Below are 27281 nucleotides of genomic sequence, written 5' to 3'. Positions count from 1 at the left end.
GATGGCGTATAAATACTTTCAAAACTACTTTTTGATTTCAGAGCTGGTGTTTTATTTGAATGTTGACACCCACTTAGCTGTGCCAGACAGTCTGGTGTCCACTTGGCTAATTTAAAATAGGGGAAGCAAACTTATGTTGGATAATTAGTACATTTTCATAGATTTTTAGCTAGTCTGTGTAAAAAAAATAATATAATATATACATTTGTATAATAGAGTGATATGACTGTATTTTTCAACCCCGCTTCCTCTGTTGCCCCAAGGTGACCACTACAGTTTTGCTCTGCTACACGTTCCACTGCTTTGATTGGTGCAGCTAAAATGGTCTGCTATAATGAAAGGCACCTGTGAAAGAAAATTCAAGGAGCCATTGTTTATCTATTTTTTGTTGTGCCTTTTGTTACATTTGTATTGGTGTTTTGTGTCCGATGCGCTCAGGGTGTTGTTACTGTAATTTGCGGCGTGCATCACGAGCCTATCATTGTAGCCTATCATTTTACTTCCCCTGTGAGAACCATGAGCACGAGCTGACTTGGCTTTGCTGTACCGTAGTCGAAGCCCGCTAGCTGCCTACCTACCAAAGGTTGCATGCACCGTGTCTATTACAATGTAGAAAAATGCACGTCTCTAAACCTTTCGATAGTTATCCATATTTCCGGAGCTTCATCTTTTATGTGTGTTTTTGGAAAATGCCAAAACTTTGGCGATAACAAAAGATGGCAAGGTCAAAGATACTGGTTTCTATCTGTGGTGAAGTTTTCCCTAAGTGCTTATGACAAATCCAGCTCCACAACCTAGCCAGCTAGCTAATCTTTTGAATACAGTGTAGTGAAGAAGAAAAAAACAGCAACAGAAAACATTAGCTACTGTAGCTAGATAAGGTTAGCATGCTAGCTAGATACACTTTCAGCTGTCAGTGCTCTATTTGTGGATATTTCTTCACTCCATGTGGAAATCACCTCACCATTCCATCCCACCCCCGATTTGTGAATATGTATAAGTAGCCTGAGTCATTCTTTGGAGGTGGCACCTAAACGAGCATTTTCGCTCTAGAACAGGAATTACATTGAAATAGGGGCGGCATGGCCCTCTGAGGTCCTTTAACGTAACAGACACATGCATCTCATGGGCATGGACATCTTGTAATCAGAATTTTCCCGCTAGATAATATTAGAGGGCTAGCGTTACGTATGGGCATTAGGGTTATCTTTTGCAATACTAGGCCATGCCATGATATTTGCAGCAAATAATCCAGGTATTTCACCCTGATGTGTATGGGGAGTATAAAATGAGATGAGGCTTCACTTCCCTGAAGATCAGATCCTAAATGCAGCTCTACCCAACTCTTCTTTTTCTAAGATGTCCATGCTAAATATAGTCTCGGTTTTATATAATGACAGATTGCAATGTCCACACTTTTGCCTTTTGGGGGAGAGTGACTATGCAACTGGCATCAGTTTCCCCAAGCTATAGTAACTGCACATTGGTGTCCCAAATCCACTATCCATTCATCTGAATTGCCATCTGTTGTTCTTCGTGTATCACTCTTCTGTCTCTTCTTTTTTTAAATACACTGAACAAAAAAAATATTTTTGACGGTGTTACAGTTCATATAAGGAAATCAGTCAATTGAAGTAAATTCCTTAGGCCCTGATCTATAGGAATACAGATATGCATCTGTTTGTCACAGATACGTAAAAAAAAAAAAAATGAGGGGTGGGGATCAGAAAACCAGTCAGTATCTGCTGTTACCACCGTTTGCCTCATGCAGCGTGACACATCTCTTTTGCATATAGTTGATCAGGCTGTTGATTGTGGCCTGTGGAATGTTGTCTCACTTCTCTTCAATGGCTGTGTGAAGTTTCTGGATATTGGCGAGAACTGGAACATGCTCTTGTACACGTCGTTCCAGAGCATCCCATACGTGCTCATTTGGTGACATGTTGGTACATTGGGACATTTTCAGTTTCCAGGAATTGTGTACAGATCCTTGCAACATGGGGCCGTGAATTATCATGCTGAAACATGAGGTGATGGCGGCAGATGAATGGCACGACAATGAGCCTCGGGATCTCTTCATGGTATCTCTGTGCATTCAAATTACCATCAGCAAAATCCCAAATTGTGTTCGTTGTCTGTAGCTTATGCCTGCCCAAACCATACAGCCACAATGGGGCACTCTGTTCACAACGTTGACATCAGCAAACCGCTCACTCGCACAACGACATATACACTGTTTGCCGTTTGTACGGCACAGTTGGAATCGAGATTCGGCAGTGAAGAGCACACTTCTTCAGTGTGCACGTGGCCATCAAAGTTGAGCATTTGCCCATTGAAGTCTGTTACGACGCCGAGCACGCAGATGAGCTTCCCTGAGACCATTTCTAACCATTTGTGCAGAAATGATTTAGCCTTGTATTTTTCCCAGCACAAGGTGCACCTGTGTAATGATCATGACGTTTAATCAGCTTCTTGATATGCCACACCTGTCAGGTGAATGGATTGTCTTGGCAAAGGAGAAATGCTCACCTAACAGAGATGTAAACACATTTGTGCACAACATTTTTGAAAAATAATCTTTTTTTTTCTGGGATGTTTTATTTCAGCTCATGAAACATGGGACCAACACTTTACATGTTGCGTTTATATATATTTTTCACTATCTCAATATATCATCACAACAGACTTGGTGAGCTGGTGTCCTTTTGAAAGGTGCTTATCTCTGTGGAAGGACATGCCTTCATAATGTCTGTGGTATCAGGTGCCAGGGTGGCAGACATCAGCCCCAGGCCTTCAGTTTTCGCATGCTCTCTTGTGGTCTTAATCAGATGCAAATCCCCGCCTAGTATCATCTTTTTAAACCCAGACACTAAAGGATACTGGCTGCTGATGACAGATGGCACCCAATCCTGAAGACACAGATGTATGTTGAACCATCTTACAAAATGTTTGTGTCCATTCGCTACGGTAGACGCAGAAGGAAAAACTGATAAAATAAGAGTCTTTGGCTTTCTTGAACCATGCCATTATTGTTACCATGGGTCACAAATTAAGATTATCCACGTCTTTTTGCTGGCCTCAAAGAGATAGAGAAATGCGTCATGGGACATGATGCAGCAATTTGTGGTCAGTCTTCTAAAAATGGCCAATGCTCGGCCGCTGGTGGCAGTTGCCACATTTTCCCCAGGGTACAAGCAGGTGGAGCCAAACATATCCCCATGTTACCCTAGATTATAGCTTCCCTCTAAATGATTTATACACGGTCATGTAGTTGTTATCTATTAACGTCAATTAGGACTACGTAAATGCACAGTGTATCGTCGTTTTGATAACCTATGTCTTCCCTGTTGATTCTGTTGATGGTAAGGAAAATGCTTGTGCGACTCGAGCTCTTTCCCCTTCACTTGTGCTGCAGCTGTTTGTGCGTCGACTGAGCACTGCCCTAATTTGCACTGTAACCGTTGATTTGTTCATCCTGTCGTCGGTCTTTGATGAGAGAGAGAGAGAGAGAGAGAGAGAGAGAGAGAGAGAGAGAGAGAGAGAGAGAGAGAGAGAGAGAGAGAGAGTCTGTTGGACGTGGTGCTGGCCTTACTGTTACTGTACCCAGCCCCAGGTTTCAGGTGGAAGGGAGCATTCCCCACATATTCACTTTTAAAGCCACGTAAACACACACACACACAGGTTGATAGATCGATCAAAGGGTCCTCTTCTCTGTGCGCCACCATACCATTATGCCCCTAACAGCTCTGATGCATCAAGCTAGGCAAATGAATAAGGAAGGATATGACTTCTCCTTTACAATTTCAACCAGAGAGGAAGGGAGGAAACGAAGCCTATTCAAGTTGTGAGTGTTTTGAAGGCATCAGTGTATCCGTCCGTATCTTGAGTTTTAAACGTGAGAATCATTGGATACAGTAGGTACAGTGTATAGCCGTGTTTAACGCTCTGTCCCAAGTATAACGCACTACTTTTGACTGGAGACGTATGGGCCCTGACCAGAGTCATTTGGGCCCTGGTCAAAAGTAGTGCACTACATGGGGAATAGTGTCTTATTTGGGACGCGACCTGGGTGTCTTAACTGTAGCAGGGTGGCATTCCAGAGGGAGAGTGGGGTCCTGCAGGGTCCACCCAGCAGAGGTTGTCAGGCGGGCCAGGCAGACACTTTGTACGCTGGCCAGGGCGGCCTGTTCTGTTTATTTGGAGATGAAATGGAGCGTGAGGAAAAACACTGGCGGGAACGACGGGCCTGGAGATCACAGCCAGATGTTTGTGAAATTATCCCAGCACCCTTTTTTTCATAATTTCATAAAACTACTGGAGGATATCACATTAATCCGTTTGGCCCAGTGTTTTATCAGTTGTGTAGTCTTTCATAGGACACAATTGAATGAGAATCTGAAGAGTTGGTTGTGCGACTGATTTGTGCTGTTCAGTATCTGTTTGTTTTTTTTGGTCCAATGCTGCCCTCTGCTGTTAAAGTCAGCTTTACAAAACTTTTAACATGATAAATAAAGCTTCCACAGAAAATCTGTTGTAATATTTGTTTTCCTTTTGGCCTTACTAAATATATGCTTTTCTGTGCAATGCATGCTTTGTTATTTTGGAAACATTCGGAGTGTCTGATCTCGGGTACCAATCTCCCCTGTCGGAAGACTTGTACTTCATTAGGGTTGGTCTTGTTCTTGCTTAATGCAATGTTTCTGTTGTACCACATGATGGCAGCATGTGCAAATCTTTCACAGCCTGGAAGTCCTGTTTGTTTTGTGGAAGCGGAGGGTCATTTTCAATACAGAGAGGAGCTTGACAAAAATGTTTATTTTCTTTACACCATGTGGGAGCTGTAACAGATACCCTTTAGTCTTTCACCTGTATAAATGCATGTTGCATATGGAAACTCAACTCCTTCATAGTACGCGGATGTGAGACTGTTTGTATTTGGCATTTCACCTCCGACGCATTGACATTGCATTTGACTAGGTAGAGATTTAAAAAAAAATGTAACCCTTATTTAACTAGGCAAATCAGTTAAGATCAAATTCTTATTTACAATGGCGGCCTACCCCGGCCAAACCCGGACGAAGATGGGCCAATTGTGCGCCGCCCTATGGGACTCCCAATCACGTCCGGTTGTGATACAGCCTGGAATCGAGCCAGGGTCTGTAGTAACACCTCTAGCATTGAGATGCAGTGCATTCGACCGCTACGCCACTTGGGAGATCTAGGATCAGCTTCCCCTCCCATCATCCTAACCTTAACCATATAGTGGGGAAGATGCAAAACTGACCCAAGATCAGCATCTCGGGGCAACTTCACCCTACTCCCACGCTATGCAGCCAGCTATTTATCCATGAGCCTATGGTGTTTGTAGCTTATGATGGACCTCTGGTGAGGTGAGGCCTGTGTTGCCTTGAGAGTGGGAGAGAGGGAGTGGAGAAGAGGGTGAGTGGGTGTGAGTCTGCTCTCCTATCCCTGCTGGCTGTAGTTTGGGCACAGTGACGCTTCCTCCCTAAGTACTCCTCCCATCTCCTCTCTGTGCCAGGGTAAACTCCTGGCCTGATGAATACACTCCCTACTCATCTGCACCCGGGACCCTGTTTGGGTACTTCGATGCGACATATTCCATGGATTCCTCTCCTCGGACAAAGTAGTAGAAAAGCGTGTGTTGCCGTGCTGTATCAAATGACTCCCTCACATTATAATGTATTTATTGCTTTTGATGCTTCCATTCATCAGGCTTTTTTCAGTGCGGCCGGTCAAGTGGGATGGTTTGACTGAGATCAGAGCAGAGTACCATATTTAGCTCTGGCCTACTATCTTGGGCGCAGCAGGGGATCTTTAAAGAGCAGGCTGCCCGAACCGCTGTCTCTCTGTGGGGGTGGGAGATGACCCACACATTCCCCTAACCGCCTGCTGCTTCCTGTGACATGGCTCAGGGAGTGGGTGTCCCAGACAGTCCTAGTGCCGTTGTACTAATCGGTTTCCCCCGTCCACTCTGTTTCATTCTACATGAGCTAGTCCTTTCCTTCATTCCAATCAGACCAGTCAGCGTCAGAGTGTCTCAGGACAGTGTTTCATTATCCTGGGAAGACTTAGGCTGCATCACACATGGTCCCCTATTTCCTTTATAGTGCACTACTTTTGACTTTTTGATCAGGGCCCATAGGGCTCCGGTCAAAAGAAGTGCCCTATATAAGGAACAGGGTGGCATTTGGGATGCATACTAAGTGTGTCTGGTGCTTATTATTCTCTAATGAAAACCATAGACTGGCTGAGAGCCTTCGAACTTCAAACAGACAATCCACTGGGTTAGAAGGGGAGTTGTGTCTGTCTTCTGACCTGGCCTGCCAGGATGTCACACAGCCGTGTCGAATATTATTCATCCACTTGGTCAGGGCTGTCTGCCAAATGACTTTTGTAATACTCCAACCTTTACGTGGAAAATCGAACGAGCGGAAGATCATCACATAAATGTTACTCACAAGTTTTTGTTTATGAGAAAAACAGAAAAAAAAATCATCTGTGTCTCGATGATTGTTTCACAAAGTCTTAGAGGAAGACCGCTTTTTAAAAAGAGAGAGCGGTTTGCTAATGTTCAACACTCCCCGTTGAATTGTTGTCATGAAATTGCTTTGTTCTCTGTCCAGGCATTCTTACCCTGTGTGTGTGTGTGTGTGTGTGTGTGTGTGTGTGTGTGTGTGTGTGTGTGTGTGTGTGTGTGTGTGTGTGTTTTCTTCTTCAATCTACACACAATACCCCATAACCACTAAGCAGAAAATGTTTTTTTCTTTTGACATTTTATTTAAGAAAATAATAAAACTGAAATATGACATTTACATAAGTATTCCGACCCTTTGCTATGAGACTTGAAATTGAACTCAGGTGCATCCTGTTTCCACTGATCATCCTTGAGATGTTTCTACCAATTGACATGATTTGAAAAGCACACACCTGTCTATATAAGGTCCCACAGTTAACAGTGCATGTCAGAGCAAAAGCCAAGCCATGGGTTCAAGGGAATTGTCCGTAGTGCTCCGAGAGAGGATTGTGTTGAGGCACAAGAACACAGTGGCCTCCATTATTCTTAATTGAAAGAAGTTTGGAACCACCCAGACTCTTCCTAGAGCTGGCTTCACAGCCAAACTGAGCAATCAGGGGAGAAAGGCATTGGTCAGTGAGGTCACTCTGACAGAGCTCCAGACTTCCTCTGTAGAGATAGGAGAAACTTCCAGAAGGACAACAATCTCTGCAGCACGCCACCAATTATTGAAGAGTGGCCAGACGGAAGACACTCCTCAGTAAAAGGCACACGACAGCCCGCTTTGAGTTTGCCAAAAGGCACCTAAAGGACTTTCAGACCATGAGAAACAACATTCTCTGGTCTGACTCTTTGGCCTGAATGCCAAGCATCACGTCTGGAGGAAACTTAGCACCATACCTATGGTGAAGCATGGTGATGGCAGCATCATGCTGTGGGGATGTTTGTCAGCGGCAGGGACTGGGAGACTAGTGAGGATCGAGGGAAATATGAACAAAGCAAAGTACAGCGAGACTCTTGAAGAAAACCTGCTCCAGAACGCTCAGAAACTCAGACTGGGGGCGAAGGTTCACCTTCCAACATGACAACGACCCTAAGCACACAGGCAAGACAATGCAGGAGTGGCTTCGGGACAAGTCTCTGAATGTCCGGAGAAGTCTCTGAATGCCAGGCAATTTATAAACTTTAAAATCTCCACTATAAAAAGCATCTAGACATTCTCTCACATTTCTTTGAGACTAACATTTAGTTTAACAGCAGAGATTTGTATACACCTTGTTGTCTGTCTCTCTGACATTTGCAACATTGATTAAATATAACAATTTGATCTCCAGCTGTCCCATAGTAATGAACATCTCAGGACGGGAGACAGACAGGCAGTGTTTCTCAGCCAGTTGAAATCATGAATCAGCTGGCATCATTTTGATGGATATATATACAAAGACATATCAATTGAAAAAAGGAAAAACAAAATGAAGTGCAGCTAGTTTGCAGTCTTTCTAGCTTCAGTTTGAAGTGATTGTGTTAGCTGTGTTGTTGCCTAGCTCCTCTGAACAACAGTGTCCTGACGAGAGAGCACATGTTTCTATGCCAGGTGAAATCGCGCCTCATTAGCTCATTGTTATGGATTTATCCAAATAAATATCACTAGAAAATAGCTTATGCAAAGGCAGCTACTTTGTTGTTATTCTGGCTGCATTGTTTGACGTGACTAAATTAGTCATAGTTGGCTAACTAGCAAGCAAGGGATAACATTTAGAATGAACGACTGGGTAGCGTCTCTGGCAATCGAATCGATAAAAATAAAACGAACGATCAGCCGGCTTGCGTAGCAACCCTAGATTTGTGTCAGGACTATATCTTGTGGAAGGACGAAATAGTATGAATAAATTCATCAAAACAAAGTTTTTAATGAAAATGTCAATCATTATTATTATTATTAGTAGTAGTAGTATTTGAATATGTTAGTAACCCTTTGTATAAAAATGATAATGCCCTATATGACCGGTCCTCAACCCGTGCCATATGTCTCCCAAACACAGGCTTCGAGGACATTATCACTTAAAATAATGCCCTCTCTAGGATGCCCTTAAAGCCAATCAGAAAGGAGTATTCAACAATGCCATGGTATAAGTGAAGATATTGCATGTGCATGGTTAGATGTTTTTTTGTTTTGTTTGCCTGTCCCTCAGAGGATGCAGGATGGTACTTCCCCAGTGTAAAGAGGGACCCTGGCCGTTACCTGCAGCCCTGCTCAGAGTCCGTCAAGACCTGGCTGAGGAGCATGAAGAGTGCTGGGAAGGTCCTCCTGCTGATCACCAGCTCCCACAGTGACTATTGCAGGCTCATCTGTGACCACATCCTGGGGTGAGTTAGTAGAGGGAATCGGTCTGGAGACCAGACCAGAGACCACACACTGCACTGACCGCATCCAGCCAGGTTCCAGGGCCCAGCCAAGACCCAGCCTGTCTGTCTTTACCACCGTGTACCAACACTTCTTTTGACCAAATACCAATTGACACACTCGTCCCTATATAATGCACTACTTTTTTGCTCAGGGCTCCCGCAACCCACATTGCGTACAGCTCCCATATGCCTCTATCCCTCATTCCTTCAGTCACCCCCGGTTTTATATGGCTGTCTTGGGTTACAATCACCATCACACACCACTCACACCCTGGTCAGCTAGCCTGCTGACCAGCACACCCTCTCACCACTGTGCCCTGTCAGCTCTCATTCCCACCCAGCCCAGCAGAGATACAACAGCACATTAAACTAGTATGTCTTCCCTATAACTTTGCCTGAACATATGCAATGGTGATGTTTGTCCTAGCCGGCTCTCCATAGACTCATTATTACTAGCTGTGGGCTGACCTAGACCAGAGGACTGGACTGTGTCAGTGGTGCCTCTCTCTCTCTCTCTGCAGTGTACACTATGTGGTCTAGGGTTATTGTTCTAGCCTAAACCCTCTTACACACTCGGTCAGGAGGCAAGAGGACGACTCGTGGAAAGCAGACTGGTGCTGTGGCTGAATAGAATGCCTTAGTGAAGTGTCTCTGCCCATTATCTAAACAGCTAACAGACACACTCACACGTCACCAGTATTACTTCACAGTGGAGAACTTGATCATGAGTATTAATCCATCCAAGGCCATAGCCTAGCTAAAGTAAGATTTGATGCCCATCTGGTAAGAAACCAACCACACAGATGATCTATTCTTCTGCTCCACTCTGCTATTATAGCTGACCGTTCTGGAGATTTAGACTCAAGGGAGAGAGGGGCGGTGGGGGCTGAAATCAACCGTTTGTTCTGAATGTCTACTAGGTCTCTGGGGACCTCTATGGCCCAGACTTTCCCCCACAGCCATTTCCTGTCAAACAGCCTGGCCTGGCTCGGCCCGGTCTCTGTTGTTCCTCCCCCCCTTCCCCTGTCTCTCCTCCACTGTTTCACTGGCCGCCCCCTTTCCTCCTCGCCACCTTTAACCCTCCGACATATGTCACCTCCCAAGGAGCCGCCATGTCAGGTGGGAGCCTGACTGTGTGTGCGCAATATAGTGTGTTCAGAGAATCAGTTTACAAGGCCTGAGGACTGTGTGTGCAATATAGTGTGTTCAGAGAATCAGTTTACAAGGCCTGAGGACGCCTGATTTATGTTGCGATAACTGAGGCGAGGAAATCGTGCAGGCTGCGTCTTGTGGTAGCTCTGGGATAAGCTTTGCTTTGTTCTGCTGTACGGGCTGGCCTGCATGCTAATCCTCCTGTGTGTTGTGTTGTTGTCCACAGTAGCTGTTGTGGTAGGACAACGTCTGGCTTCACAGTCAACAGACTCAGATGTGTGACTCTTTCTCCTGCAGCCCCAGGCTGGAGTCTATGAGCTATATGCTTTTCGACACCTCTATAATACATAGGCACTCCCCAGTGAAGAATGCCCTCTCACCTGATCTGACTTCTGTTTTCCGTCAGGAAGAACAACTTGTTTCTCCTGCCCTTTTAAAAGCCCACGCTTCTCTCAGTCTGGCAACTGTAGCCCTATGGGCTGTGGGCCAGGGACGGAGAGCAGTCAGAAGGGTCACAACAAGACCAGGGCTGCCAGTCAGGCCCCTACCAACCAGGACCCATGGTCTGCTCCAGGAGTATCTAGGTGACTCCTTGGCATGGCCAGCCGTGGGAAGATGAAACCATAAGTCTACAACAGATATTTTTTATACTTCCCTGCTATGCTTTTTGCTGGCTAGAATAGGATGTAGCGATAATGTTATGCTATGTCAGGAATATGTTTGACTAGCTCCTAAGGATGCAACCCTGGTCGGTATGTCTGCTAGCTAGTGCTTGGAGCTGGACACTGATGCTGACCTAGTGTTAATAATCCCTATGAGTGTATGTGTTTGTCTTTTTTTGGTCTGTTGTGAGTTTATTTCTCCCTGGGGAAATGTTGATATTGTTCCCTAACATTTCCCTCCGTTCCCTTTCCATAAATGCACTGTTTATGGTTGGCTGGTTTTCATCAGCTTCCTAATGTTTAGTTCAAGCAATGTTTTTTTTTTTTAATGTTCTTGTGCTAAACAGGAATGGCGTCCAAACTTTGACCTGACACTAAGCCTGTATTTGTTTGTAATAATCAGATGGATAATTTCTCATTGGCTATTGCAGGAAGGACTGGGAGGAGCTGTTTGACATCATCATCACCAACGCCTTGAAGCCTGGGTTCTTCTCCCTGGTGCCCCAACAGAGGCCCTTCAGGACTCTGGGTGAGTTCCTGCCGGCCTGCCTATCTGTATGTCTGCCTTTTCACACAAGATACCCGATGTACAGTACACTTCACACCAACACTATGCACTGTGGAACAGCCCTTTGCCTTCATCAAAAAGAGCTTTGCAGGGCTGTAGATTTTACACCCCAATGGGATCTCATGATGGTGATTACTGAAACTTATCGTGGGGGGCAGGTCTCAGGTTGGACTCATTGGCAGTCAGGATTGTTAGTCTCCATTGAGTGATGTTAACACACCAGGTTCTCATTATCCAACAGTCAGGAGATAAAGCTGTGTTCAGAGATAAAATACTAGTTCTTCCAACTAGCGTGGAGGTGAGTCTTCAGACGTTTAAGGATTTTAAAAAATATTTATTTAACTAGGCAAGTCAGTTAAGAACAAATTCTTATTTATAATGACAGCCTAACTCGGCCAGACCCTCCCCTAACCCGGACGACGCTGGGCCAGTTGTGCGCCGCCCTATGGGACTTCCGATCACGGCCGGTTGTGATACAGCCCGGGATCGAACCAGGGTCTGTAGTGGCGCCTATAGCTCTGAGATGAAGTGCCTTAGACCGCTGCGCCACTCGGGATAATTAGGAGTACGAAACTAGGGTATTTGGTGCAGTTTCCTGTTGCAGGATCACTTTTCTGGTTCTGATCAAATCAGAATACTTGTGGGGTTGGAGTCCAGAAAAAAAATCTGTGCATCTAATAATCTCTCAAAACCCAAGTGAAACCAGTAGGATAAACTAGCATCAAGACAGGTGGTGAACATCAAACTACAGATGTAGGATCTTCATTTGAGCCAATCTGCTACAGCAGGAGAATAATCCTGCAGCGACAGAAAAAGTTAATTTTTGTTGTGATTTTTAACATTTATAGACGTTTTTGTAGGGGAAAACCAAGTCTGAAATTTCAATATGGGAATTACAAACTTCAAGAAGCCTTTTTAAACCTCCAAATACACTACAAGTTTAAATGTACTGCATTGCAGAAAAGTGATCCTGCAACAGGGTGATCAAATTAAGATCCAACATATTTTTTGTTCATATTAGCTGTCAGTATTTTCTAATATGATCTGTGATCCACACATGGTCCCAGTTTTCCTGCTCAGGCAGCTTATATTTAATCCCGATCGGTTCCTGAAGGTGTGCACCGGCTCTGGAATGCTCCCCCATCTGGACTGCGTTCCCGCCAGGAATAACACTGGAGCGAAGCGTTATGTGTTGAAACACAATGACCCAGCCGCTCAAATATTCACTCCTCCTCCAGCCCTCGCCACGTTGGCAGATATAGCCTCAGTCAGTGGCTGGTTCTGTTCCATACTGGAGAGATATCTGATTTGATTTTCTTTCATCCATACAGAGATATTGGCCTCTGGGATATAACATCACTGTTGTGCACTACTTATGTGCCTCTATTGTAATGTTCTAAGTGTTGCTATAGTGATGCTGTTAAGTTGATCGGATAAAGCTGAGTTGACAAGGTCCGTCTTAGTTCAGGAGGTCAAAGGCTAGTTTACTATCAGAAGGTTAAAATCTTGTCAACATATACCGTGGGGACCGAAATGACTGACACCCTTGATAAAGATTAGAAAAAAGGACCGTAAAATAAATCATTTAAATACTGAGCTATATTGTATGCTCCAAAGAAATGAGGAAACTATATTATTTTATACTAATACAATTGACCAGAGAAAGATATTTTGTTTAACAGGGGAAAAAATTATCTCAAAAAGGTAGGTGTCAAAATGATTGACACCCCTGTTTTCAATATCTTTTGATACAGTACTTTACCTTGTGAAGATAACGGCACTGAGACTTTTTCTCAAATGTTTTATGAGATGGAGAAGACATTGGGAGGGAACTTAGATCATTCCTCCATACATAATCTTTCCAGATCCTTGATATCCTTTGTCTGTGCTTGTAGACTGCCCTCTTCAATTCAAACCACCGGTTTTCAATGGGTTCGGAGACTGAGATGCCCATTGCAAAATGTAGGTTTTGTGGCCAATTAACCATTTCTTTGTGGATTTTGATGTGTGCTAGGAGTTATTGTCTTGCTGGAAGAATCATTTGCCACCAAGTCTCAGTCCTGTTATCCTCGCAAGGTGAGGTATTGAAAACGGGTGGAAAATATATATACTTTTGAGAAAAACTTGTATTTATTGTTAAACAAAATCTCTTTCTCTAGGCAATTGTATTAGTATAATATAATTTCCCCAAAAAACTTTACCATACAATATAGCTCAGTATTAGAATTATTTATTTGATAGTTTTTTGCTGATCTTTATCAAGGGTGTGAATCATTTCGGACCCCACTGTATGTATGTATATGTAGTCCAGTTTAATTTGTTGACATTTGGACACCTGCTCTTTCCATGACATAGTAGACTGACCAGGTGAAAGCTATGATCCCTTATTGATGTCACTTGTTAAATCTGTGTAGATGAAGGGGAGGAGACAGGTTAAAGAAGGATTTTTAAAGCCTTGAGACAATTGAGACATGGATTGAGAATGTGTGCCATACAGAGGGTGAATGGGCAAAACAACAAGAACTGCAACGCTGCTGAGTTTTTAACACTCAACAGTTTCCGGTTTGTATCAACAATGGTCCACTGCCCAAAGGACATCCAGCCAACTTGACACAGCTGTGGGAAGCATTGGAGTCAACAAAGCCAGCATCCCTGTGGAACACTTTCGACACCTTGTAGAGTCCATGCCCTGACGCATTGAGGCTGTTCTGAGGGCAAAAGGGGGTGCAACTCAATATTACGAAGGCATTCCTAATGTTTTGTACACTCAGTGTATGTGTGCAGTTTTATGTCCAGAAATTAAATGTAAATGTAAATATTCCAGAGGTTATAGGTTATTTTAATGCTCACTAATTCTGGACCTACCTATAAAAAAAATGTAATGTCAATTTAGAGATTTTTTTCCCACATCAGCCTCATTTGATGGAATGGCTCAAATACTGTATGTGTGTCATTAAATGGGTTCCTACACAGGACAGGAGTAGCTACATTATATAATTCATAAGAGCTCAGTTCCTGCCAGGTACTGTATTAGACTGAGAGGTTTTATAAACCAATCCTTTACTTTGGCTGCTAGCATCAGACTCCTTATTAAGCGTGGGTTGCGTCCCACACGGCACCCTATTCTCTATATAGGGCACTACTTCTGAACAGAACCCTATGGACCCTGGTCAAAAGTAGTGCACTGTATAGGCAGTAGGGTGCCATTTGAGACGTGACCATGGCCTTCAGCAGCCATTTGTCCAGAGGATGCCAGATCTCTCTAAATATTTGCCTGGTTACAGTGAAAACGACACAGGATTTCACATCCTAACAGGTGACCGGTATTCTTTGTGCGCGCGCGCACGCCTGTGTGTTTCTGTGCTCAGTTTTTCTGGGGTTCCAGAGACCACATACTTCTCATTCCACTTTCTCTTAAGGTCCCTGCATCCTCACAGCTGTTATACTGTGTGTGTGTGTGTGTGTGTGTGTGTGTGTGTGTGTGTGTGTGTGTGTGTGTGTGTGTGTGTGTGTGTGTGTGTGTGTGTGTGTGTGTGTGTGTGTGTGTGTGTGTGTGTGTGTGTGTGTGTGTGTGTGTGTGACTGACTGAATTGCGCAAACTAAAGTCTGTGCTTTGTCTCTCTCTTCTGCCACAATATTTATAGCATATTTAACCTTCGCGTGAACCTGGTGCAGCCCACTCTGTCAAGGACTGTCTTTTTCTAAAAAAGAAGATAGAGGTTCTCTTGCTGCTGGTCTTAAGCGCCCATCAGTCTCATAAAGACTATTTTCTTCTCCTGTCCAGAAGTGCAGTCACCCACTTCAAAGTGCAGGGTTCCTAAAAGCTGGGCAGCAAAGGGTATACTTTAGCAATAAGGTTTGAGGAGGTGTGGTATATGGTCAGTATACCACAGCTAAGCGCTGTTCTTACACACGACGCAACGCGGAGTGCCTGGACACAGCCCGTAGCTGTGGTATATTGGTCATATGTCACAAACCCCGAGGTGCCTTATTAGTATTATAAACAGGTTACCCACATAATCATAGCAGTAAAAATACATGTTTTGTCATACCCGTGGTATACGGTCTGATATACCATGGTTGTCAGCCAATCAGCATTCAGGGCTCGACCTACCCAGTTTATAAGGTACTAAACTCAGCAAAAAAAGAAACGTCCTCTCACTGTCAACTGCGTTTATTTTCGACGATAAACACGAATCTGACCATCACCCCTGGTGACACAAAACCACGACTCGTCAGTGAAAAGTGCTTTTTGCCAGTCCTGTCTGGTCCAGCGACGGTGGGTTTGTGCCCATAGGCAACGTTATTTCCGGTGATGTCTGGTGAGGACCTGCCTTACAACAGGCCTACAAGCCCACAGTCCAGCCTCTCTCAGCCTATTGCGGACAGTCTATTGCGAACAGTCTGAGCACTGATGGAGGGATTGTGCGTTCCTGGTGTAACTCAGGCAGTTGTTGTTGCCATCCTGTACCTGTCCCGCAGGTGTGATGTTCGGATGTGCAGATGTTGTTACACATGGTCTGCCACTGCGAGGACGATCAGCTGTCTGTCCTGTCTCCCTGTAGCGCTGTCTTAGGCGTCTCACAGTACAGACATACAATTTTTGCCCTGGCCACATCTGCAGTCCTCATGCCTCCTTGCAACATGCCTAAAGCACGTTCACGCAGATGAGCAGGGACCCTGGGCATCTTTCTTTTGGTGTTTTTCAGAGTCAGTAGAAAGGCCTCTTTAGTGTCTTAAGTTTTCATAACTGTGACCTTAATTGCCTACCGTCTGTAAGCTGTTAGTGTCCTAACGACCGTTCCGCAGGTGCATGTTCATTAATTGTTTACAGTTCATTGAAAAAGCATGGGAAACTGTGTTTAAACCCTTTACAATGAAGATCTCTGGAGTTATTTGGATTTTTATGCATTATCTTTGAAAGTAGGGTCCTGAAAAAGGGGACATTTCTTTTTTTGCTGAGTTTATTTACTCAATAGAGATTCCAGCAGGCCTAAACCCTCGCTGTTTAACTGAGTTCTCTTTTCAGCTAAACATTAGATTTGTTTTCGAGGAACTTTCTGTGATCTCCCCGCCTTGCAGTTTCTAGAGTGTGTGTAATGCTCTAGAAGTTGTGTGGTGGTTTACATTCCAGCCTCTCTCTATCTTGTTTTGGCTGTCTTCCAATGCCCCCTTGCTCAAACTGAAGCAGACTGGGGTTATTGCTAAGCAGCAGCCAAACAGCCCAAACCAAAACCCCTCCAATCAACTAGGAATGACTAAGTGAAGAGTATTTGGCTGTTGTCGAGCGTCAAGACATAAACCATGTACCTGAAGCCTGGAAAGACCCTAGAGTGTTATTTATGTAAATACTTCTATGAGGTCATTGACACACTTTCTTGTCCTGATTGATGTGTGACCTCTGTGACTTCTATGAAGTGTTCCTCTTCACTGAGAAGCCGACACATTGCCTGGTGGCTGAGTGTGTTTCCTAAATGGCACTCTATTCCCTATATAGTGCACTACTTTGAACAGAGCCCTTATCAAAAGTGGTGCCCTACATAGGGAATTGGGTGCCATTTTGGGACGCACTTTGAGACGCGGCTACACCGGGCCAGGCTGAGCCACTGCACCCACAGAGGTATGAGAGGAGGAAGCAGGCTAGCCTTCTTGGCCGTGTCCAAAATTGCACCATGTTCTGTATATAGTGCACTACTTTTGACCAGGGCCACCTTAAATGCTTCATTAGTGTGCTAATACCGTGCCATTTGGGACGCAGGCCCATGACTCTGTTTTGACTCCGAGAACTGTTTTTCCCTTGCTGTGCTGATGTAATGGCCGCTGTACTCTGTGTACCAGCAGCAGCAAAGCTAAGAGCAGAGTTTAGAAGGAAATAGATATCCAGAATTAGACCACATGCTGAGACCTAAATATGAACTGTTTAGGAAACATACTCATGGAAGTAGCTCCAAATAGGCTTATTTCCCCTGTGAAAAAATCGCCCTTTTCAACATTTGTTTTTAATCCCTCACAAGGGTACTGTATATTGAGCTATGGGAATATTTGAGGTGTGGTTGTGTGTTGTGTGGTCGTGTATGTTCGTGTCATTGAGCGGCGTGGTCGAGCCGTGTGGTGACCCTGTGGTAAGGTTGCTCACTTTGTCTTGCAGTGAATGATGTGGAGGAGAGTGAAGGACTGCCGTCCCTGGACAAGCCTGGCTGGTACTCTCAAGGAAACTGGCCCCACCTCCACCAGCTGCTCAAAACAATGACTGGGAAACCTGAGCCCAAGGTTAGATTTGTTGATTCATTGATTGTTTGTTTGATGGGTTAGTTGAATATTTTCTTGTCCTTACAGAGGAAGTTATGCTCAGCTGTTGAAGTAACTAGCAAATGGTATACCTGTATCCAAATAACCATCACTTCCATACTATCCTGGGATCTGTGTCTCCATGTTTATCCACAGGACAGTGAGCTTCCGTTCCTGGCAAACGCACAGAGATCGGACGTCCTATGTAAATCAGCTCAGGGAGATTTACACCGGTGTGACGGAGAGGGAAACATGGCCTCGTACACAGCCTATACGATCTCTGGCAGGCAGCTAGCTCGTCTGACTCTGAGACTCTGTTTGTGCTCTGTCTCAGCTCTTGAGGAAACGCCCCGGCAACAGCTGTGTCAAGCCCCTTCGAGTGCACCCAGGCATGATCATTATCCACGTCCTCAGCCTCTCCTTCCTCTCCCGCCTCCAAACATCCACCCCTCCAACCCGGCCAGGGGCGCTCGATGCCCCCCTCTATTATCGGGCCACGTGGAGAAAGCACTCGCGGAATGCAGTGTCAACCTGCACTTGTGGCAGCTTTAAAGCAGCCACTCTGGGGTGACCTGAGGCGGTCAACATTTTGGGTTCTCTTCACTTTTACCTGATAGGACTTAATATAGGCCAGTAGGCCGGCTGAATGGGAGGCATTCAGAGCAGATTACAGTCCCATGTAGGTCCCCTGTAGCAGTTTTTACAGGCCTGGCTGCTATGTGTAGGATCGCAACTTATACACTGAGCTGCCCATCTCATACAGACTCAGTGAGTCAATGATTGAAGTGGCGCTAGTTTTTTAATTCAATTAAAAGAGCAGTATAAGCCTGGTGTGATCATAAGGCATTTGCTATACATTGGCAGTGTCACATATTCACATTGATTGAAAGATTACGTCATTTTTGTAATCCAAGAAAGACAGCATCAGAATATTGCAGTTCAGTTGTGTCCTTACCATTTCATTAGTTGCATATCAGCAGCGTTGCTAAGTAACATGGATTATAGTCCTTATCTCCCAGGCCCTCTCATGTCAGATATGTGATCTCCCCTCCCGCTTGTCTGTTTGCATCCCAAATAGCACCCTATTCCCTAAATAGTGTACTACTTCTGACCAGTGCCCTGCTAGTAGTGCACTATGTAGGGAATATGGTGCCATTTGGGACACGGCCTCTGTCTGTCCCAGTCAGGCCGCACACAGTGGAGCACAATGGGCTCATTAAGCTGGGCTTTCTGGGCTGCTGTGGCTTTTCAGACCTGTTTATCCAGGGGTGGCTTTACCTCTAATCGCTGCTCTGAGTGATGCATTGATAAGTGTAGGGGGGCAGTGAACTGGGCTGGGGGTCTCTTGACTGGGTCGAGGGGAAGGGAGGGAGCCACAGGTTGTAGCTACAGTTGAAGTCGGAAGTTTACATACACCGTAGCCAAATACATTTAAACTTAGTTTTTCACAATTCCTGACATTTAATCCTAGTGAAGATTCCCTGTCTTAGGTCAGTTAGGATCACCACTTTATTTTAAGAATGTGAAATGTCAGAATAATAGGAGAGAGAATGATTCATATCAGCTTTTATTTCTTTCATCACAGTCCCAGTGGGTCAGAAGTTTACATACAGTAAATAAGTATTTGGTAGCCTTTAAATTGTTTAACTTGGGTCAAACGTTTCGGGTAGCCTTCCACAAGCTTCCCACAATAAGTTGGGTGAATTTTGGCGCATTCCTCCTGACAGAGCTGGTGTAACTGAGTCAGGTATGTAGGACTCCTTGCTCGCACACGCTTTTTCAGTTCTGCCACAAATTTTCTTTGGGATTGAGGTCAGGGCTTTGTGATGACTACTCCAATACCTTGACTTTGTTGTCCTTAAGCCATTTTGCCACAGCTTTGGAAGTATGCTTGGGGTCATTGTCCATTTGGAAGACCCATTTGCGACTAAGCTTTAACTTCCTGACTGATGTCTTGAGATATTGCTTCAATATATCCAAGTGCACCAGTCCCTCCTGCAGCAAAGCACCCCCACAACATGATGCTGCCACCCCCGTGCTTCACGGTTGGGATGGTATTCTTCGGCTTGCAAGCCTCCCCCTTTTTCCTCCAAACATGACGATGGTCATTATGGCCAAACAGTTCTATTTTTGTTTCATCAGAGGACATTTCTCCAAAAAACACGATCTTTGTCCCAATGTGCAGTTGCAAACCGTAGTCTGGCTTTTTTATGGCAGTTTAAGAGCAGTGGCTTCTTCCTTGCTGAGTGGCCTCTCAGGTTATGTCGATATAGGACTCGTTTTACTGTGGATATAGATACTAGATACTTTTGTACCTGTTTCCTCCAGCATCGTCACAAGGTCCTTTGCTGTGGTTCTGGGATTGATTTGCACTTTTCGCACCAAAGTATGTTCATCTCTAGGAGACAGAACGCTTCTCCTTCCTGAGCGGAATGACGGCTGTGTGGTCCCATGGCTGTCAGTCCCAAGGCTGTCGGCTGTGAGGTCCCATATACTTGCATACTATTGTTTATACAGATGAACGTGGTACCTTCAGGTGTTTGGAAATCGCTCCCAAGGATGAACCAAACTTGTGGAGGTCTACAATTTTATTCTGAGGTCTTGGCTGATTTCTTTTTATTTTCCCACGATGCCAAGCAAAGAGGCACTGAGTTTGAAGGTAGGCATTGAAATTACATCCACAGGTACACCTCCAATTAACTCAAACAATGTCAATTAGCCAATCAGAAGCTTCTAAAGCCATGACATCATTGTCTGGAATGTTCCAAGCTGTTTAAAAGGCACCGTCAACTTAGTGTATGTAAACTTCTGACTTATAAGTGAATTATAAGTGAAATAATCTGTCTGTAAACAATTGTTGGAAAAATGACTTACAAAGTAGACGTCCTAACCGACTTGCCAAAACTATAGTTTGTTAATAACAAGAAATTTGTGGAGTGGTCGAAAACAAGTTTTAATGACTCCAACCTAAGTGTATGCAAACCTCCGACTTCAACTGTAGTTACAAATTATGGAGAAAGTCAGAGTTAACCTGAATTCTGTTGCATTATCTGTCCCAGCCTAATGAAACTCTTTATCATGAAAGCCTCTCTATAATGTTTTGCCACTGTGTTGGAATTCCTGGCCCTGTAAATATTTATCATACTGATCCGATGCCTCTGGCTGCATTTGGGAGCTGAAAAACGATCGGTGCACTCCGCAGCAGTCCTCTCTCTTCATCTCTGTGGCCAGTTTCTGGGAAAGCCTGGAAACCTGATGCCTGAGCCCGCCCCAGCCCCAGAGCTCCACAGGCTGGGCCCCAGGCTGGCCGACTGTCCTGTTTATTTATGCGTGGGACTGCGAGGCCTGGTCATAGACTCTGTAAAGGGCCTGAGAAGAGGGGGGGGGGGGGTTTCCGGAGTGAGGACTGCGGCCCACATGAATTCATTAGAGACCCTCCACTCCTCCCTCACCCCCCTCCTCTTTATGGATGCCTCATCTATACCCCCCTCCCAAACACACACACCCCACTCTGCATTCCACACAGAGAGCTATGTGAAGGACTCTTTAAGTGTGTGTCTTTAGTACCTAGATTTTCTCATTATCCTTATAGAACACTGACCCCAGTGGCCTGGGGTCATAACCTTTTTTCTCTCCTTAAATGGACCCCTTGAGAAGTCAGAGTTTTGTGATGTGCTGAAACTCAAGGAGCTATTTCCTCTAAAGAGCTGTTTCCATTATGGCAGCATTCTTGTTTTTTTCCTTCCTCTGGTTGTTCCCTAATCTGACACTCTTCTTAACCCTTTGTTCCCACTGGGTTTGCAAGGAATTAAACTATTATGCATTTCAATGGTTTCAAAAGTAAGGAAATGGGTTGCTAGTCAGTTTTGGTACGCTGTTCAGCTAAGCCTGTCTTAACGTGTATTTCTTGAGTACAAAACCAGAAATGATGGTCAAAGAAGACGTGATGGGTTTTTGCAGCCCCATCGTGTCTGGTCTAGTTCGCCCTAAGGGGCAGTAAGACACATGTCGGATTTGTTGAATTTGACTACTGCTGAGCGCTCCCTTGAAACGAATCCAGAAGAAAAATGCTATTTTATTACAGCACTTTACTAATCAATAATTAATAAAAAATCAGTAATTACTATAACATAGAAAAGTCAACTTCATTTACTGAGCGGCTGCGAATGTGGCCTCATTCATTGTCTATCTTGTCTCCTACCCTATACAGGTGGTGTACTTTGGGGATAGCATGCGGTCGGACATGTTCCCTGCTAGCATGTTCGGGAAGTGGGAGACGGTGATGATCGTGGAGGAAATGGAGGGAGAGGGCGTCCCGAGGTGCGACGCAGCGAAGACCAACGAGGCCCAAGCGGAGCCTCGGGGCAAGAAGGGAAAGTTTGAGGTTAGTTCACACAAGCAGCTGTTTCCGTTCAAAGCGCTCTCCCACCTTTTTTACCTTGCTCCATGAAAGACATATCCTCCCAACCCCCAGCCCCTTTGCTTTGCTTTGCTCAATGCCACAATATACCCACCATAGCCCGTGTCGTGTCTGAGTGGGTACATGGGCTTGTTCATTTTGTAAGCGCTGTCACAAGACTTACAGTGTTGTAAGTGTTCCGTGGCAGTTTCGTATAATTACAGTTCCACAGCTAATGGCGAAATCTGTAAAAGCGGTCATGCTGAAACAAGTTTATACGAGTCTCTATTACTGCCTAGTGTCAGTACAGGAAAGTCGGCAAAGAAAATGCTCACGGCAGTTGACGTACTGCTAGGAAGGAAACTATAAACACATTCTTACAACTATTATGTAATATCGTCAGTGCTGCCCTCTCCCTCACTGACCAGGCCATAGTCTATCCATATCCAGTGGGGTCAGTGCTTCCTCAGAGGGAATTAAGCGAGTCAGCATATATGTTGCCAGGAACGATGAGAGGAACCACCTGGTTTGGATAGGCCACCACTAAGGGTGTGTCCGTAAATTTACTCTGGATTGCCAGACTGCGCTCGGAATGTGTTCTGAGCATTGCCAGATTGGCCGTTTTGTAAATTCAGATCGTTTCGCTCTGGGAGTGTTCAGAGAGCACCCTGGACACTGCCCGAGGAGTAGGGTTGATCTGAGCGTTCCGTCCTCACAACGGCAGGCAAGCACCCAAGCTAACTGGCTAAAGTTGTCTAGCTTGCTAGTTACTTCCAGACACAAATGAGAGAACACCTCACTCTGACCATTTTACTCGCCCTAGCAGAGCTGGTTCGGCTAATTTCATGTTATCCAGAGCGTTGCTGACTTTCTGTGCTGCTGGCAACAATTTAATTATATATATTTTTTGGCCAATGTTTACTGACACCGGTCATATTCAACGGGTGATGCGCGTTCGTAAATTTGTCAGTTATTCTGTGCTCTGGCACACTCAGACGAGAATGCTCTGAAATAAGAGTTGATAGCCAGAGTGTATTGACGAACGCACTCGAAACACAGATCGGAGCACAGGGCCTTGTCGGTGGACAAATTGTCTCGGCCTAGACTCACCACCTCTACCTCTATTTCTCACGCTCTTCTCTTTTCTCTTTCTCTCTCGCTCCACTTCCTCTTTTCACTCCACCTTTCCTTACTAAAACCTATTTCCCCATTTGCCTCGTTTAGGAGAAATTTGTTATCCTCTGACTCCTGGAAGCTCCAGTAGGTTTCTCTCTCTCTCCACTGTGGTGTGTCAGCTCTGAGCTGTAGCTCCGCTGCAGCCAAAGTGTATGTAACACATTAGACAGTCTCAGAAAGCTGCCTGGAACAACATGTTTCTCATCAGTTTCCCCCAGATTCCTTTTGGTTACATTTTGGCTCTCAATATCTGGTGGGAATTTTCCACGTGAATAGGCAATGTACTGTTGTGCATCACTTTGCCAGTTATTAATGATGAATTATGAGGTTCTGTGTCATGTAGAAAAGCTTCAAAACTAGGGAAGAATGAGAAGTAGTTAGCACAGTAGTTTGAGACAGAATATTTCCATGCCCTGGATTCATCGAATCTTATTGATGACTTTTAACATAAACCGTTTTTCTCAGCGAGCAACTCCGCCTCTAAGTGATCGGGAATCAAAAAGCTTCACCATTCAGAATAACGTCTTCATCACACTTTCCACCAAGAGAGGGAAAAAGTAGCAACAATTTTCATTTGAAGCATTGACCTTTCTCCCAGATGAACTGAATCCCATTTTAAGGAAGTATCTGGACGAGTTGACTAATTTAGATTTATACATTTCTTCTGCCACCTCTGTTTTGATTTGTTATCTGTTCAAGCTTGTTAACCACATCCTGTTATTAACATGTTAGACAAATGGCACTGATAAGTATGAGTAAGAAGGGTATAGGTTTTCTCTTGGCAAAGTGACCAACTCCACACTGCTTCTTATGTTGAAAAGTGGATCCATTATTACCCACACGTTTCCTCCCTAGTAGGAGGACTTACATTTACAGTTTTTGTCATTTAGCAGATGCTCTTATCCAGAGCAACTTACAGGAGCAATTAGGGTTAAGTGCCTTGCTCAAGGGCACATTGGCAGATTTTTTACCTAATCGGGTCTGGGATTCGAACCAACAACCTTTCTGTTACTGGCCCAACGCTCTTAAACGCTAGGCTATCTGCTGCCCCGTACCTCTTTCTGGTCAGTGAATCACTCCCTCTTTAACCCATGTGATGTGCTTTCAGGACCAGGGCATGAAGGCACCCTCTGCTCCATCAGAACAGTGGGGATCCTACTTTGTGGACTCACACAAGAGTGGTGAAGGGGACGAGGAGAGCCAGAAACTCACCTGGTGCTGCCATAGCATCCACAAATACAGCACCATGGCCATCCCCAGTGTGGAGTCTATTGCAGGTACAGGGAGGAGAGGGCTACGGAGGCCCACTGACACTGTGTTGCGTAATGACCTACCAAATTGCTGTATTTATTTATTTAACCTTTATTTAACTAGGCAAGTCAGTTAAGAACATATTCTTTTTTACAATGACGGCCTACACCAGCCGAACCCGGGACGACCCTGGGCCAATTTGCGCGCCGCCCTATGGGACTCCTAATCATGGCCAGTTGTGATACAGCCTGGATTCAAACCAGGGTGTCTGTAGTGACGCCTCTAGCATTGAGATGCAGTGCCTTAGACCGCAGTGCCTCTTGTCTTGAGAGAGGCGTGCTCTGCTAGTTTAAAGAGTCATTTTACCCCAGATATCCTCTACTACCTGTTCCTTATTCTTGCTAAGAAGTGCCGGTCACACTTTATTTGGATAGTCCAGATAGTATGACCATCTGTAGAATAGACTGTTGATAAGCAACTGCTTACTAAGGTTACAGTTATTGTTAAGGTTAGGTTTAGAATAATGGTTAGGTTAAGGGGTTATGTTTAGGGATAGGATACGGGTTAAGGTTAGGGTTAGTAGATAGATAGTTTGTTACTGAGCATCTACAGATGGACTATCCAAATAAAGTGTTTGCCGAAGTACTTACTAAAACAGTTTGTTCCTTTTCGTGATGGTTTGCTTTGGCAGAGCTTTGCGCAATTTCCAGAAATCAGAGAGAGAAAAAAATTTAGTCATGGACCACCCCTAGCTATTGTTGATGATGTGTGCAGAATGGAAACTTTGAGGGTTACATGTCCTAGCTAAGCAGGCAAAACTGGTTGGTATGACATAATTCTCACTAGTTTAATCTCTCGTCCTCCTCCATAGATCTGCCTCTGAACTACAAGTTCCCCCGGTTCTGTCCCAACAAACCCTGCACCACCGGCTACTACCCCAGACCCCCAGATTCCCTGCTGAGAAAGTTCCAGAGTCAGTCGTCTTAAAGAGTCCCTCCTCCCCAGATTCGCCCCCGCCCTCCTCAGCCTAAAGGGGAGGAATGTGCCTCCATCTCGCCTGTAGTTCCACACCTGAACCACGCCATCGATCCCTCTGGCACAGGAAATCGCGCTCACATTGGTAGAAACCATGGGAATGTGAAAGCACAGTATCTCTCTCTGCAAGTAACCTGGCTACATTTGAACGTTGTTCTGTACGTGGATTATTGTACATGTGTGTGGAAAAAATGTGACTTGCCAATTGTATGTGTGTGTGTGCGCGTGTCAGCAAGGAGTGCTGATTTTAAAGCATATTATTCATATTGTTTCATGTGACGACCACTTTTGTAATGTAGCTAGATAGGTAATTGATGTTCCAGTTAAACCCCCTACAAGTACATCATTCATTGTAAGTTAATAACTCTTCAGAGTACTAAAAAAAAAATTTACGCCCTGTAAATACTGTCCTACATTTAGTTTTTGGGTGTGTTTCCTTACCTCAAAAAACATGATCGGAGCTGGAGTGCAACGTTGCAGTCACAGCGGTGTTGTCTGTTGTCTCCAGAGAGAAATTCCTAATAATTCATTATGCCCAGTATCCTTGGTATGATGTGTGTGTGTATAATACATAATAAACAGCCATTTTGGTTTTCTGTTTCACTGTATGCATTTCAGTGACAGTAACTTAAGATGTCATTTAAGATAAAGCATTTCCCCTGTGTTTGTCACAGATTCCCCCGGTACTGCTGCTCATTCCGTGCACCAGTTCCGGAGTTCTACATCACCGGCCTTCTAGGCTTCACTGAACTGTCTAATTACGCACTCGTGGTTCCCATTTCCCCTTATTAGTAATTGTATATACTCTGTTCACCATTGTCACCATGCCCGTTGGTCCTGTGAGTACCTGTGTTGTTTCGGCTTTCGTGCTGCGTGTTTTGTACAATTGTTATTACGGGTCTCGTCCCGTGCATTGTTATTACGGGTCTTACCTCGTTCTTTTGTTTGGGTTGCATCCCAGTGTGTATTTGTTCTGGGCATCGTCCCCGTGCCTTTCATGGCATGTTGTTTAATCTGGGGGGAGTATTAAAACCCCCTATTATGTATTCCTGCGCCTGTCGCCAATCATTTATGCAACGTCACAGTATTGATTTTGTGGAAGGTGTTTAAGAGGATTGTTCTTGAAGAAAGGGCACAATCAGTCCTTAGTGTTACCTTTTTTTGTTGAAAGAATAGAAAATAATAAAACGGTAATATTGGATGCTTAAAGATTATGCTCTGTGTATTCTGTTATTCTTTTGGTGCAACAGTAAACTATAGTGCTGTTGGAGTGAGTACTGTGTAAAAATGTGTTATACTTATGCTTCATATGCAGTACCAATTTGAAGATATGCTTTAATTGACTTCTGAATGGTTACATGTGTTGGTTAGCTGCATATAGACTAGTTGTATTATAATAATAAGGAACAAGTCTTAATTTGCTTGCTTGTAGAAGTATTTTTACAGGAAGTACTTTAGAGAGGACAGCAGACCTTAATTGGTCTTTGGATTATTTCCGTTTTAAATGTGTGTGTTGGTGTTAAATGCAGTGCAGTTATGGTGATTGTATTCCATTTACTTTTTTCCCCCATCTGATTTAGAAACTTTTATTTGCTCATTTGCCTTATGTTCAATTCATTAGTGGTATTTTAGTGTTCTAGAGAAGATGCAGGGATAGTGTTCGATGTACTGTCTGTGAAATAAATAAAGTTATACAATTTTGTTAGACACTGTATTTTTCTGATGATTTGACTTTTCTTGAAAGTTCAAATAAAACATCTGAAAATGTGTCGACGTCAGATCATTACAAAATGGGATTCGACTGTTTCA

The 27281-nt window shown here is 44.4% G+C and overlaps 1 protein-coding gene across 1 annotated transcript in view; it reads left to right on the top strand.

The window, feature by feature from the left end:
• Positions 1-27239, top strand: part of LOC118386800 (5'-nucleotidase domain-containing protein 1-like) — a 53704-nt gene extending 26465 nt beyond the window's left edge. The window contains exons 7-12 of the mRNA XM_035774645.2: positions 8728-8902; positions 11187-11284; positions 17472-17593; positions 21822-21995; positions 24295-24463; positions 25309-27239. Coding sequence (XP_035630538.1) covers positions 8728-8902; positions 11187-11284; positions 17472-17593; positions 21822-21995; positions 24295-24463; positions 25309-25424 — 854 coding nt within the window. The 3' untranslated portion in view covers positions 25425-27239. The remainder of the gene's footprint in view (positions 1-8727; positions 8903-11186; positions 11285-17471; positions 17594-21821; positions 21996-24294; positions 24464-25308) is intronic.
• The last annotated feature ends 42 nt before the right edge of the window (positions 27240-27281 follow it).

The sequence above is a fragment of the Oncorhynchus keta genome, chromosome 8, assembly GCF_023373465.1.
Source record: "Oncorhynchus keta strain PuntledgeMale-10-30-2019 chromosome 8, Oket_V2, whole genome shotgun sequence".
Classification (NCBI taxonomy): Eukaryota; Metazoa; Chordata; class Actinopteri; order Salmoniformes; family Salmonidae; genus Oncorhynchus; species Oncorhynchus keta.
This window is presented reverse-complemented; position numbering and strand designations above follow the sequence as displayed.